This window comes from Sceloporus occidentalis, unplaced genomic scaffold (genome assembly GCF_023333645.1).
Source record: "Sceloporus occidentalis isolate IW3139 unplaced genomic scaffold, rSceOcc1.0.p SCAF_199, whole genome shotgun sequence".
NCBI lineage: Eukaryota > Metazoa > Chordata > Lepidosauria > Squamata > Phrynosomatidae > Sceloporus > Sceloporus occidentalis.
The window spans coordinates 156291-171315 of record NW_028317179.1 but is presented as its reverse complement, the minus strand read 5'-3'; the positions used below and the strand labels follow the sequence as shown (position 1 = coordinate 171315).

Genomic DNA, 15025 nt, shown 5'->3' with positions numbered 1-15025 from the left:
TATATTACATTTTTATATATGTTAATATTAAAATAAAATAAAAAAATAGAACCCATTTTGAGAGAACACCATCCTTAGACTGCAGTAAAATATCAAAGACAATATATTTAATATTGCAGTTAAAAGTATTTATACAGTGCTTGTGAAAATTCATGAAAAAAAATCTTGTGGATTTATTAATTTGTTGATAAAAAATAATTTAGCAGAATAACTCTTTACCTTGGAGGAATAAATAGCTTTGCTGTTTGGACAGTCTCGTAGAAGTGATACATTAAATTCAGAAGGAATGTCCCCAAATGCTGGGATCTTGTACATCCCTGGACCCCGGGTGTACAGGAATCCATCGGGAGAATATCTCATCTCTTCTAACGTGAAAAGGCCCATGCCCTGAACAAAAGCGCCTTCAATCTGCGTGAGAACATAAACAGTTAATAATAACAAGCAAATCGAGTCTTGGGACGTCATTGCTACATAGAATCCCTTGCGATGCATTAAAGGAAAAATGTTTACATTTAATTATATCAATAAAAAATATGTTTTCTAAAATGTTGAGCGTTTTTTTGTCATTTGAAAGAGCACTATCTCTCTTATGTGAGCCCCATCTACTAGAGAAACACCCTGATTCCCTATCATAGTGTCTGTTGGAAACAACAGAATGGCTCTGCTTTAATGAACACTCTGACTAATGAAAGTCTATGGAGGAATTGCATCGCTACGTATGACATTCATCTCATGTTTTTCAGTAATTACTAATAAACTCACCTGTCCTATATCTATAGCAGGGTTCAGGCTGGTTCCAACATCCATTACTATGTCTGTACGTAAGTTCTGGAAAACATAACAATTAATACATCACAGATGTCCAAGTCCACCCTGAATCTCATGGCTAATCTCACTTAACCATTTCTACCTTGTGATCTCCGGTTAAACAGTCAATCTCCACTTCAGAGCAGGCCACACCATAACTAAAATAACTACTTGCATTGCCTTCATTCTTCACAGGGTCATATCCAATATCGGGGGTTCTGTAAGAGGTAACATCAGCAACAAAATTACCTCCATATATTGGAGCTTGTAAACAAGGGCTAGTAATGATCACAAGAGCAGGACCCTCTGCTCTTGTCTTAACGTGTTAATCTTATTGTCAATTCTAGTTATATTGTTAATTTTCACTCTTACGCATTGTAATTGTGCTACAGAATCTTGCACTTTATAAATAAAATGTAACATAACTCTTATGTCAGTGACCTCAGGTGATTGGGAAGAAGGTCCACCCATGAAGACCCTTGATGGTTTTGCTAGGTACAGAAAGTTTTGGTGTAAAATACACTAATAACATGTGGAGAATACACTTTTTTATTTATTAATTTAAAATTCTCAGATCCACATTTCTCTTTTTTGATTTTCAGAATTGGTTACACAATGTGAGTGTCTGGCCAACTTGGACATGTATTGATGCAAATATACCCTAAGAAATTGATCCTTTAAAGGGTTAACGTAAACATTAACGGTATGGTTTGCACCAGCGGTGGTTTAACCCCTTCGAGACAAAGGCTGATTTTACTTTTTGTACCCTTTGTGACAATGGCCTTTTTAACATTTCTGCGCTGCTTGTGTTTAGCTGTAATTTTCTTCTTTCCCGTTTACTGAACCCACACACATTAGATATTGGTTTTTTCAGGACAAGAAGGGCTTTCTTTAGATGACATTGTTTTGATTGTATCATATTATTTACTATTAAAAAAATTATAAAATATGGTGAAAAATTTAGAAAAAAATGACTGTTTCTAACTTTTAGTTGAAAAATCTTTTACTCATCTATAAAAGGTAATGAAAAAACCTGCTAAATAGATTCTACTATTTGTCCTGAGTTTAGAAATACCCAATGTTTTTATGTTTTTTTGCTTTTTTCTACCCATTATGGGGCAATAAGTACAGGTAGCGTTTTGCTATTTCAAAGCCATTTTTTCCAAATCTGGTAATTCTTCCCCCCATGTGCCATTTCGGGTATCTTTGAACCCGGCCAATGCAATTTACCCCATCAAGTCATATATTTTTGAAAACTAGACAGCCCAGGGTATTCCAAATGCTAGTATTTTAACTCTTTCCATGCACCATATCTACCACCAGTCTTTGTCAAACTTTATGGTAGTCATTTTTTTGCATTTGGTTTTCCACACACATTTTAATTCAGGTATGAATTAAAATGTTCTCGTATATGTCACTATCACAAAACACCCCAATATGTGTTCAGCAACATCTCCTGAGTACAGCGATACCTCACATGAATGATTTTGCCTGGCTGTTTTGGGGCAAAAGGGCCACATTTGGGGCATGCGCTTTTTTCAATGTTGAACTTTGGCATTTGGGATCCACTGCCCATGCCCTATTTGGTACATCTTTGAGCCGGGCCATTTCAGTGTGCCCAACAAAACCATATATTTTTCAAAACTAGACACCACAGGGTATTTTAAATGCTGGTATTTTAACTCTTTGCATGCACATATTTTACCACCATCATTTTTTCAAAGTTTGCAGTAATATTTTTGTGTGTGTATTTTTCCCACACACACCTACTTTATGTATGAATTTACAGCTCCTGGTATATGCCGCTGTCACACGACACCCCATAATGTGTTCAGCAACATCTCCTGAGTGCAGTGATACCCCACATGCATGGGTGTGTCATTTTTTGGGGGAACTAAAAGGCCACATTTGGTACGTGTGCATTTTTCTAATTGGAAATTAGATGTGTGGCCATCCTTCCCCCCGTGTTAATTGGGACGTTGTTGAACCTGGCCCATTCAATTTACCCCATCAAATCATACATTTTTTAAAAGTAGACACCCCACGGGCATTTAATATGCCAGTATTTTAACTCTTTCCATGCGAGAATTGTTTTAAGCTAATATGCTAATTTTAGGACTTGCTCACAAAAAATTTTTTATATATATATATTTTTTATTTTAAAAAAAAAAAAAAAAATTTAACATTTTTTTTCAACTTGGAGGTTCCCCTGATAGTGACATCAGTGGGAAATGATTTTTACATTTTACTGTTTTTTACTATTTTTTTCTAATTATTATTAATTTTATTTTATTTTTTAATTTATTTTTACTAATCACAATGTGATTAGAAAGCTGGGCTCCATTGACTTGCATGGTGAATGCAGTACCTGTATTCAACCTGCAAGTGGAGCCAAAGTTCTCTAGATGGTCTGGACCATCTAGCGAACTTTTAAAATTTGTGGTTCCTGTTACAGGACGGCGGCCATCTTCCTTGATGGCGAAGATTGCCGGCAGCTGCGGCTGTGACCGCTCTCCGGAGCGGTCACAGCCCATCAAAAGGTTAGTGTTTGGTGTCGCTGGATGCCTCCTGATCGAGGCATTCCAGCGACACCATTTAAGTTTAGGAGGCGATCGTCGATCGCCTCCTAAACGCTTTTAAAACGGGCGTCCGCCGCCATACAAAGTATGGCGGATGTTGACGCCCCGTGGAGGGGCCAGAGATGGCCCCTTCGTGCCGATCGCGGCGTTGCTGAATGCCTCGAGGTCGAGGCATTCAGCAACGCTTTTTGGGTGCAGAAAGCGATAGTAGATCGCTTTCTGCACCCGTTTAAAGACGTGCCGGTCCTGGCACGTCAATTGTCGTAAAGCACATGCTTTTCCGTGCCGTGCCAGGACCGGCAATTGTCATTAAGGGGTTAAATTCCTAATCTGTCAACCAGCGAATATAATTTTGAAGTGCTTTTGACACATCGGTATCACTCAAATTCAACGACGTACTTATAAAATCCAGTGGCTGATAAGCTCACCCTGTCCACATAAGCAGCAGCCACCTAAAGAAAAAAAACAAAAAACACAATTGCACCAAATCAAGCAAAAATATCTCAATTATCGACTTGTAAACCGGAAACATTGAAAAGTTAAGTGGCTTGGAGTTAAATGGCTCCATAAAGGTGGATGACTGGTCTGGGGGGGTGACCAGCAGTTCCACAAATGACCAATTTAATTGTTGATTATATCTGGCAGAGATTTCTCATTGGTTGAAGGATTTATGTGCTTTCAGCATTTCACGCCACACTATACTTTGAGCTATACAAATAACTTAGATGGCACGCTATTCAGATGGAATTTTAGTTTTTGAAAGATAAAGCTCCGATGTACTAAAATAAGAGGTGTATAATGTGCTCGTTACTATTCTGCATAATTATATCTAATATACATTAGCAAGTTTATCTTACTGATATTAAAGTATAAGAGTTTCTAAGAGCTGACTTATAGAGCTGGGATAAAGGTACGTACCCAACTTTCCCAGGTTCCTCCAGGGTTGGATAATTTATAAGGTTCCAAACGTTTCAAGATTTTGTGACATGCATTCTAAATGAAGACAAAACACACATTCGATGATTAAGAAAACTTACTTCTGCTTAAGGCTGCAAGAAGACTGGGATCTAATGAACAGGCCAGTAAAAAAATATAGTTCACAGCCAAAAAATATAACTCTATGGAGGCAATGATTTGTCCAGAACTCTTTTCTCCAGAAAAAATGGCCTTGTCTTTTTTTTGTGTTATGGGATATCTGAAGACCCAAATTGTTTCAAAATCCTGGAGACGGGGTGATAATGGTCACCTTCGCTCGATTGGTTGATATTCGTATTTATAACCTTATGCCACATCGTCTGCCAAATTTCACGTGTAGATAATGAGAGGTTCTTACATAAATTGCCATTCCGTTGAGGTCAGAGCTGACGGAGGCCGCAGTTGGAGATGCGTTTGGGACCGTATTGGTGCTTGACTCGCTTATGAATATCTTGGATGGTGGTATTCCTAAGGCTTTACTGGCCACCTACAACAACAAACCATTAGAGATACCTTCAGTATTAGTATATAAATATAGGTGTTGGTCCCATGGGTGCTCCAGTGTTTGGATATGACCACACATACAGTACCTACACACACACACACATCTTTATACCTGGGATGGAGGGAAGCAGTGTCCCTCCAAATTAAATTTGGGCCCCATACATTAACAAATGGCTTTTAAGCCAGATATTGGAAGATATTTCTGGTAATTATCGCTTATACATTTTCCCAAGCTCAGTGTTAAACAGTTAAGTCAACTTCTGTTTAATGGCAACATTTGGAGTGCTTGTTACTACTCTCAAAATCTATTTAAATTGAAGTCCCCAAAAGCTTTGGGGATTCTTCTCGACCCAGCAACCTGTCTGAGAACAGCCTAGGCTTGTTAACTATATAATAAACAGACCCAGTCGCCAGAAGAACGTAAACTATTTAGGACTATAGTGTTAGTAGCCTGGTTGAGAAGATAAGCGATGCCTCCCTTTTAACTGGCACATGGGGGCGCTACAGGGAGTTTGATCGCCATACCTGGGAACTCTCCAGGTTTCGCCCGGAGACTCCGGGAGCAGCGCCGCTTCTCTGTTGTATCTAGGTCGACACCTGAGTCCTGCGAATCATGGGAGGGGAGTCTTGACATGTCCCACTCCCCGCCAATTTCCCCCTTAAATGGTGGTGTGGGGACCACCCAATGATATCAGCGGGTAGAAATAGCTGCAACCCTCTTCTTTGGTTTAGATGTTTCTTTTTATGCTCCCTTGTCCTCTCTCATGTTTATGGTTTCTCTGACAAGCTGAGATCTAGCAGGGGCCACTATGAGTGGGATTTATGCTTCCATCGCCCTGGTCCATTTAAGTTATCACAAAGAAGAGGCAGCCCAAGATACCATCACTCAAATTGTGAATATTCTCCCATGCCTGGTCACTGTAACGCTGTCAGCCTCAATACAATAAACAAATTAATCTTATTTATACCTGGATCATCTTGGTGTGAAGCCCTTGACCCATCTCCGTCCCACCGTGGGTGAGGAGAACAGACCCATCTGTGTAAATATGGATCAGAGCTCCAGCCTGCAAAAGAGAAACAGTTATGTATTTAAATCATATATACTACAGTGGTTCTGTAAATCAGATTGTTATATTATATATACTACTAACAGCGTAACAGCGTTACGGAATATGATGGCGCTATATAAAACAATTAATAAAAATATTAATAATAAGACTAAACTTAACTATAAAAGCAATATAAAAAGATTTTTTGGAAGCAACTGCTGATGCAGTGTCCTGGATGGGGCAGTAAAATCTACTGTCCTTCCTTATGCCTTTTTTTTCCCAACAGACCCCACTTCTGGGGCTTATTTTTGGAGGCAGTTAGTGGAATCCTCCCTGGGAAATGTTTGCAGCAGAGTCTAGCGATATCGGGTTTAGGAGCGAAAAAAGGCAGGGAGACATTGAGAGAGAGAGAGAGCCAAAACTAAATGCAAATTAATTTGTAGCTCTCTGCTTTGTTTTTTGTTTATCTCTATTTTGGACATTGTACGAATTCACAAAATCGGCCAATTTCTTTAAATTTGTACGAATCCAAATGCACAAGTTTATTGGGGACCATCTTTGGCTTCTAATGACGCCCATCCTGCACAATTTTTCATATGACAGCAAAATAAAGCAGCAAAATAGATTTGTTAACCTGGTTTAGTTGAGTGAGAGTGAAACTTATTCCAAACTTGGTCGGAATTATTGCGATCCCTCTCTTCTTCCACCGATTCTGCCTGGATCGAAAAAAGAGAACGGATACAGCTGTATTAGTCCTGGGGAAAGTGGAGTCTTTAATTGAAGTTCACACCTTTTATTGGGCCAACATAGAAAAGTATAAAGTTACATAAGTTTTCAAAACCTCAGAGGTCTCTTCTTCAGGTGGATTAAATATAAAAACCCAGTGATTAAATATTCATGCAGCTGATCACATGCTTAAGTGTGCAGCTCCCAGCAGGATACACACATGTATGTAGCAGGCAGTCACACATGTATGTAGCAGGCAGTCACACATATATATCAATTGCTATACAACATCCAAAAAGATAAAACTAACATTGTTTAATAAAGATAAGTATAAAATATATATAAGTATCTATAAGAACTCTCAAACAGGGCTCCAGAAATACTCATGGAGCAATGTATAGATGCCTGGAATAGATGCACTGAAAGGGTTACTCCTGGGATCCAAAAAAATCAGATTCCCAGCCACCTATAATCATTTTTTATTTTTTTTTAATTATTTTAATTTCCATTAGAACAAGAAGAAGTGAAGCTGCAGAAAAGGAGATCGGGACAGGAAAGAGGTCAACAGAGAATGACATACAGAGACATTGAGAGAGAGCATGAAAGTGAGTGAATGAGTATGTGAGAGAATATGTGTGTGAAAGATTGTAAGAGAGCATGAGAGACTGTGAGTGAGGCTGAGCGACAACAAATTTTGTTTCTGAATGGAAAAAAGCTCTCCAAATTTTGTTTGAAGGAATGGACCATCAATTTGTTCAAATTGTTCTTAGTCCATTTGCACAAGTCTAGTGCTCATCATGTCAGTCTATTGTCTATTCATTTTGTATAATTAAGGGAAAAATATTCCAGATAAACTACTATTTTTAAATGACGTTGCAATAAACAAATTAAGTGACCTGTTAAACTCTTCCACAGAAAGCCGTCTCTTATGGTAGTTGGCGTTCCTGAGACATTCGTCCCAGCACCTGGGTAACGTGAACTGCTCCAGCCTCTGGTTAAAATGAGTTAAGTCTCCTTCCTTGTATAAGTTTAATTTTCTGACCTTCGAATGGAAATAATACAAAATAATACAACAGGATTATATATATAACAATAACAATATTCATAATAGCGTTTAAAGATGTGTATGTGCAAGAAGAATAAAGAAATGTGGTCCTGGGTCTTCCATCTGCCCGTACTAATGATGGTATTATGTGACCCTGCTGATGATGCACAGCTACATATAAACACGGTACCGCGGGGGCGGGCCACACACCCCGAGGTAGGCAAACTGATACCCCCACAGAGCTAATGGTGCTCCTCGCCGAATTGCTGATCACTATTGCTCTCCTTTAGATTTGCATAAATATGCTAGAAGGCCTTATTTTATTTTCTGGAGGGTGCCATGGGGAAAAGAGTGGCACTGGGTGACAGATTTGATTACAGGTTTACATCTTGAGCATAGTGAATCTTGTAAAGAGTTTTCTGCCTTTTTCACTCCTGCTGAAAACCCTAACCCCCTTGGAAAATCCTAAGATTATTAAGGGCTTCGAGGACCTGTGTGAAGTGTGGATATCCCTGATGTAAGAAGGTTTATATCACGTACGTGGTCTGCTGGTAGTCCACATATTTGGGCAATGTCGTTTATCCAGCACTCCGCAACTAACATTCCCTGAGGTCCGCCGAAGCCACGAAATGCAGTATTAGATGGTAAGTTGGTTTTACACAGGTACCCGGTACCTTTAATGTTGGGGATTTTGTAAGTGTTGGTCATATGGAACAAGGTCCTATCCATGATCTGGAGGAGAACAGGCATAATATCCATCATGAGAATGAAATACCATTTAGAACATCAAACGTGAACGTATGTTATCTTCTGTTTAGAGAATATAAGAGGGACATCACCATCATCAGCCTTAGTAAACCATATTTTTTCTTATATCATTTTTCCTAGGCTTATTGCCATATTTATGTTGTGTGGAAGTTACCTTGGGATGAAGACAGGGAACCTCAACAGCTGTGGACAAATTCCTCCTCGATCACCAGGTTCTGGTCTTAAGTAAGGTTGACCCACTTTTTCATGGATAAAGTGGGATGCAGTTAAATATCCCTTAAAGGGACTCAGACTCATGATAGCATTCAAGCATTATTTGTCTTCTGGATTTATAAATATGTATATATATATATCTTCTGGATTTATCTTTCTGGAGGGTGCCATGGCAGAAATATTGGTCTCTGGTTTTTTTTGTTTAACATCCATAATTTAAATCCAAAAGCTCCTAATAAGAAGTAGTTGATCATGCAGGAGCATAAATTGTATATCGACACGTTGTAAGAGCTCTTATTCCTAGGCACGAGTGGGTATAGTGGGGGCACTTACCCCATGGGACAGGTCCTGTGAGTTCCCGGCGTTGGCATAATAAGAAACATCTAAAGCTGTCACTCTGCCATTCTTTGTAAATCCGACCTGTCATGATAATAAACATCATACATGATAGATACATCATATGTTACAATGTAACATCATTATGATACTCTCCAATAGCATTTTCCTCCATAGACTGATTCTATAGACCACTATTCTCTCCGTATATCACTGCTCGCTGCATCTCCCTCAATGAGTTAAATGCAAAAGTTAACTTTCTTAATCATGGCTTCCTTTGATTCCATAAGCAGTAAAATGGATATAACCGTATTGGTATCTTTAGTGGAAGGCCTACACAGAAAACAACTTTGGGTCTTACTTTGGCCCAATTAAAGCTTATACCTTCAACTGAAGATTGTTTGGGGTTATGATAGGCACAGGCGGTAATACACTGTTACCATTTATTTTATATTTGTAATGTTTTTGTTTTAGAACACAGTGGAATAAAAAGTCTTTGTGTCTAATGGGTTCCTGGAATTTAAATCTGGACCTCCTGAGATAGAATGCGGCGGGGAGTGGACATTGTTGGCTAATTCCAGAGGTCAGCAAGAACATCGTCATATTACAGACAATGGAGTATCTGAAGTAAAGGAGGAATGATAATTATTCACAAGGAGAAAATATATTAATAGAATTCATCAATGATGTGTGGATGGCCTAGCACAGCAGAGGTACCTTGTAGCGTCCCAGATAAGGATGTCTGCCACCAGTTAAAAGCATGTCTTCATCCCTGTCCAGCATACATCTCACCGGTTGGCCAGTCCTGTATGAAGCAGGCACATATAGTAACGCAGGTGTGTAGCGCACAGGTGTAGTGCACAGGTGTTGTGTAGGCATTGTTCCCCAGTGCTGCCTAGGGGTGTCGATCAGGGAAGCTGTATGGTTCTTGTCAAGGGCTGTCATGAGTGGTATCAGGGCCATTCTTAATAATGATGGGGCCCTTATAATAATAATAATAGAGGAGATAAAAAAATACATAGCACAATGTAAAGGCCAATGGGGCAGATCTTTTGTCCCGCTGACACCAACGCAGTGCGATGTAGGTCTGTGCAGCAGCTGCCTCTTTTGCCTTTTGTTAGCAATGGGCCTGAATGATACGAACTAAAAGTCTTCTTATATAATACTAACAACAGAGTTGTTTAATCCCAAAATAAGGGTTTTTCTTGATATGTTGATGTCTTTTTTTTTCTATCTATGTATCTAGGTTTGGATGTCTGATGATCATTCCTCCCTATTAAAGTATCTCGGCCATCGTGTTCATTTACTCTTTGGGGTAACTCAATTAGTAAAGGATGGAAGCCAAGTGTTCCAACTTACTTTGCTGCTGCCACCGCCACGGCGGACGATAAGATGGTGCTTCGAGACTCCTTTCCTCCGAACCCCCCGCCCATTCTTTTTACTCGAACCACAACCTTGTTGTAAGGAACACCTACGGCACTTGCCGCGAAGGACTATTAATTGGGAGAAGAAAAAAAATATTACAAAACTGAACCAAGGAAATAAATAGAAATAAAAATGACACAAAATTAAAATGCTTAATAGCTTAGTATAAATTCACCTCTTACTATTTGTATCTTTTTATGTTTTTGAACATACGTGTAATTATTATTATTATTAACATAAATTTTTATAATACCTAGTAAAGCAGAAAATAATAAAAGTCTAGGGAAACAAAGTAATATGAATGACCTTTGCACCAGTCCCTGCTAACAAGCGGTTTAAGTGTCAATAATAATATATATTTATTTATATAATTTATTTAATAATATCATCAACATAATAAGAATTTTTATACTAGGATGGTATAAATATGACTTTTATTTTTTTATGTTTTCTCCCCCATTTTTATATGTAAAATGAATTTTTTTAAAAATGTTAAGAGGAGAACAAGATGTTTAGGCACAATTTTTGAACTTTATTTATTTTATAGACCTCAAGGAAATCTCCTGTAAGCATATTATACCATATTATACTCCTGATGATGCCAATGTGACATCACAGTGCTCCGTATAATTATTTATTTTTTAAATTTATTTGCATTTTTATAGTAAATGTTATCACCATTTTTAAAATATTTTTATATTTTTTTTCCTAATTGAAGTGTGATCCTCCTAAGTTTTTGTATTTTTACTATATTTTTTTAAGTGGCAGCTCCACATTAAAGAGATGATTAATTTAGCACAAATAGGCATCCTAGGTACAGAATCTTGATAACAAAACAGATAGTATCGTCGGATTGGTGTAGAATATGAGTTCTTGTGCACCCCTGAGAATTTCTCTTATATGAGCTGATTTCTCCTCTGTTAATGATATGGGTAACTAAATCCAAGGGCAGTCGACCGCTATAAGCTGTTTAGTACCCGGCAGCCTAAACGGTCAGTTTCGGAGATAGGAAAGGTAAGCCCTCTACTCTCTAGCAATGATGTATATAACAGGGGCATTTAAATTGCTGATGATTTCACTTTAACTCTAACCCTCCTATCTCACTATGAGCTCTTGCGCATGTTCCTTCCTTACCTGTGTCTTAGTCGTATTCTGCGTGGAAACAAAGAGCTCCATCTCCCCGTCTTCCCCTTTGGGCACAGCGATCGCGCAGTTTGTTTCCAGGTAGAAATGTTCTTGTCCGCCAATATGAATTTCTCCTGGAGGACCAGAAATACGTTAGTATGGAAGCCTGCGGTTCACTGAATGACCTCGGGAGCTGCAGGAAACGAGGCTTTAACGGAATTGGCCATTGGCTGCTATGGTGTTGAATTAATCTTTTATAACTTTTATACATATACATAACACCTATGGACGTGCTGTCAATCCTTATTACCGATAAACAAGGTTTCTTGATGCGGCGGGGGTTTACATGGACCCCGCCGATGGGGGCAAATGGGGGAAGTGAAATAATGAATCCTCCGACAATTGTACAATTCGGGAAAAGCGGTAATAGCGGCATTAACCTGTTTGAATTATTTCAAGCAAAATCCACAATAAGCAGCAGATAAAAATGAATCAAATCAACTAAATCTAGTGTTTATTGCGCTAAACCCAACATGGTACCTTCGTGAATGTGATCCGCCTCCTCCAATCCCCTCTGGAGATTTCCATTTTCCATCGTCTTGATTGGCTGATAAAATGATTTATTTTCAATGGCTTCCTGGGAAATTCAGAAATTAAGAATTCCTTAAAAGAAAACCCAAACCTCATTGCATTATAGTTTATGATGAATGAGTATGACCTCTTGTGCATGCATGTGAAGGCTGTATGGATCCAGATAATACACCTTTAATCCTGTGTTAACCCATTGAGTTTTAAATCCAGATCTGTCAGGGCTATATATATATATTATACCCTCATTATATTATGAATTAAGTGTTGTTAGGCGGTGCCGTTGATTGTTAGATGTTTGGTTTAAATGTTAACCCTATGGAAGCCAATTCACTAGCACTCTATAAATAAAATATAATATAATTTACTAATAAAATTTTAATCTTTAGACACCCTCATATAGGTTTATTTAATGTAAAGGACTTTAACCCTTTAAGGACAACGGGTTGTCCTTAAACCCATTAATGACAATGTATAGGCTTTGTAGTTAAGGGGTTAAAGTGTAGAACAATAGGAATAGTTTAATAAACATTTCCAGAGCTGCGGTTTTATAAAGTAGCCCCCATTAGCCCTTCTCTACGTATTATTACAGATTACCCTGCTGGTTATTTATTGATTTATATAGCACCATCATATTCTGTAGAGCTGTACGATTGACAAACAGGACCAAAGAGTAGCATATCAGAACTATGACAATAAACTTTAGTTTGTAGCAACTCAGAATACTGCTAAGATGAAAAACCTTCCCCCCAGCTCTGTGTAGAGTCTCGTAAACTTTCTGGGCCCCAAAGATCTCTTCTTCGGATGAAGGTGCCTCTCCCCTGCAAGGTCAGAGTACCTGTATAGTAACGATGGGTGTAAGGACTTCATATGAAATTTTCACAAGCTTTGCGGCTCTCTGCGCATGTTCCTGGGTGTCTGCAACAATGGCGCCTATAATGTGACCCACGCAAGTCACCTGCATAGAAAACAGGACCTAAGTCAGGAATTCACCCAAAACAGGGATTTATTCATACAAACATAGAATCTGCCAGCAGATGTTAAGACATTTCTGCACAGAAACAATGTATTAGATACAATGTATCTGTTTATCATGGAACTTGGGGGTTCTAGGTATGGCAACTGATTGCTGTTCCTTAAGAAGTGGTCTTTGGCTGTCTTGGGGGGGAGCATTTAAAACCAGCTGCCCCCTGACCAGTTCTAACCACTCTGCAATTATTCATGGTGCTGGTTCCTGGCTCCAAAAACTAATTGTTCTGCTTCCTGCAGTCTTGATTGACATTTACTTCAATACAACGCAGGAATATACTCAGAGCCGGCCCTTACGTGAGTCTTGTTGGGACCCAGGCAGCACTTTATATATAAAAAAAAACATTTCGCCTCCCCTGTCAGATTCCTGGAGAAAGAGAAGCGTTTCTGCGCTTTTCTTTCTTTCTTTGTTAATCTGTCAACATTATCTGGCAGCTTGGTGCACTTCCGCAAAAAGGATTGGGGCCACAGGGACAGCCCCTCCCCGGGTTCTCCAATTGGGTGTGGCCAGAAGCTCCACCCTTTTGCAGAAGTGCCCGTGGAGGCCAGGTTCAAGCGGAAAAAGAAGAAAGACATGGGGAGAAGCGGCCGCAGAAAGAAGACAGAAGAACAAGAATAGAAAAGAGAAGAAGTGGAGCTCACTGTGTGTTACATACCACATTGTCAGCAAAGATTGTCTCATCATGTAAAATTCCAGTGATGTTACTTCCCGGAATGTCTTTAGCAAACAGAGAGCAGACAAAGCCAGGGGTGCGCTCAGCTTCTGCCGTGTCAATTGAGCTGCAGAAGTAGAAGAGTTCAGTTGAACAATCCATGCCATGTATCTACTACATGCAATTATAACCAATAAAATAAGAATCTGTGAATGTCCTTGGGTGTTTTAGATCTTTGTGGTAATGTATTGCAGTATTTCCTGCAACATGTACATTTTATGTAAGGTGGATGTTAATCCGGTAACATACGTGGGAGGAGGAGACGGGCAAGTATCTGGAACCTCCCCATAATGATGATTGGCTGAGAACAACATCATTAAGGCAGATGGGCAGAGCTACTGGAGATCTCAGTTCTCCAATAGGACAATTTGCCTCCAATATCCAGCATTTTGCACTGAATTTCCAAAGTTTAAAGGAAAACAGCTTCAGTATTATATATATATATATATTAAATATTATTTATATGTACCTCATTATACAGAGATGATTTTGTCATCAAATAATTTAGTTATTATATATATATATATATATGCATTCCATGTCCAACCACATATACTGGAATTGCGTATTAGCTCTTCTGTCTAATGTAAAGGGAGTTTTTATATCTCCGCAGAGAAGTTAATGTATGTGGGTGACAAAGCAAAGACCCGATTTGTATCGGAACCCTGACGCATTGTAATCATCGCTTCCTTACATAATGTTAGCGTGAGCCTTGGTGCTGGATATCAGGGCTAAGTAGAGTTCATTCTCGTAGTGAGGTATGTCGTCGCAGTACACAGCCTCTCCCGTCGCCTGCTTCATCGCAGAAAGGTGCATCAGTGGCTTTCCCACAACATCTTCATCGTCTTCTCCTACTGGAACCTCCTACAGAGGAGAAGACATACGTACGATGAAAGATGTGGATCCCATGTCTTCTCATTCACTGTCCACCTGTAGCAGACATCCTCGTATTTCAGAATCTTATGCAACTGGCTTTTTAAATGGAACCCCAAGAGTATGATGAGCCCTGTTTTGGATGACCACCATCCCATATCTTCATTTGATAACTTTTCATTAAGTATTAGGCTATTATGTTTGTCCTCATAAGTCTTATGATGATATAAGTCCGCTCCCTCTGAAGTCTTCAGTGGTTCCCTTCTTTGG

At 39.0% G+C, this 15025-nt stretch overlaps 1 protein-coding gene across 1 annotated transcript in view; it reads right to left on the bottom strand.

The window, feature by feature from the left end:
* LOC149278146 (xanthine dehydrogenase/oxidase-like) overlaps nucleotides 1–15025 on the bottom strand; it is a 35398-nt gene that overhangs the window by 869 nt on the left and 19504 nt on the right. Inside the window, exons 18-35 of the mRNA XM_089502248.1 lie at nucleotides 14577–14746; nucleotides 13826–13949; nucleotides 12979–13098; nucleotides 12093–12189; nucleotides 11562–11686; nucleotides 10362–10495; nucleotides 9720–9807; nucleotides 9000–9086; nucleotides 8226–8417; nucleotides 7537–7682; nucleotides 6549–6630; nucleotides 5834–5929; nucleotides 4720–4848; nucleotides 4305–4379; nucleotides 3786–3838; nucleotides 911–1025; nucleotides 763–828; nucleotides 220–408 (exon numbers count right to left, since the gene is read on the bottom strand). Of these exons, the coding sequence (XP_089358374.1) occupies nucleotides 220–408; nucleotides 763–828; nucleotides 911–1025; nucleotides 3786–3838; nucleotides 4305–4379; nucleotides 4720–4848; nucleotides 5834–5929; nucleotides 6549–6630; nucleotides 7537–7682; nucleotides 8226–8417; nucleotides 9000–9086; nucleotides 9720–9807; nucleotides 10362–10495; nucleotides 11562–11686; nucleotides 12093–12189; nucleotides 12979–13098; nucleotides 13826–13949; nucleotides 14577–14746 (2088 nt within the window). The remainder of the gene's footprint in view (nucleotides 1–219; nucleotides 409–762; nucleotides 829–910; nucleotides 1026–3785; nucleotides 3839–4304; nucleotides 4380–4719; nucleotides 4849–5833; nucleotides 5930–6548; nucleotides 6631–7536; nucleotides 7683–8225; nucleotides 8418–8999; nucleotides 9087–9719; nucleotides 9808–10361; nucleotides 10496–11561; nucleotides 11687–12092; nucleotides 12190–12978; nucleotides 13099–13825; nucleotides 13950–14576; nucleotides 14747–15025) is intronic.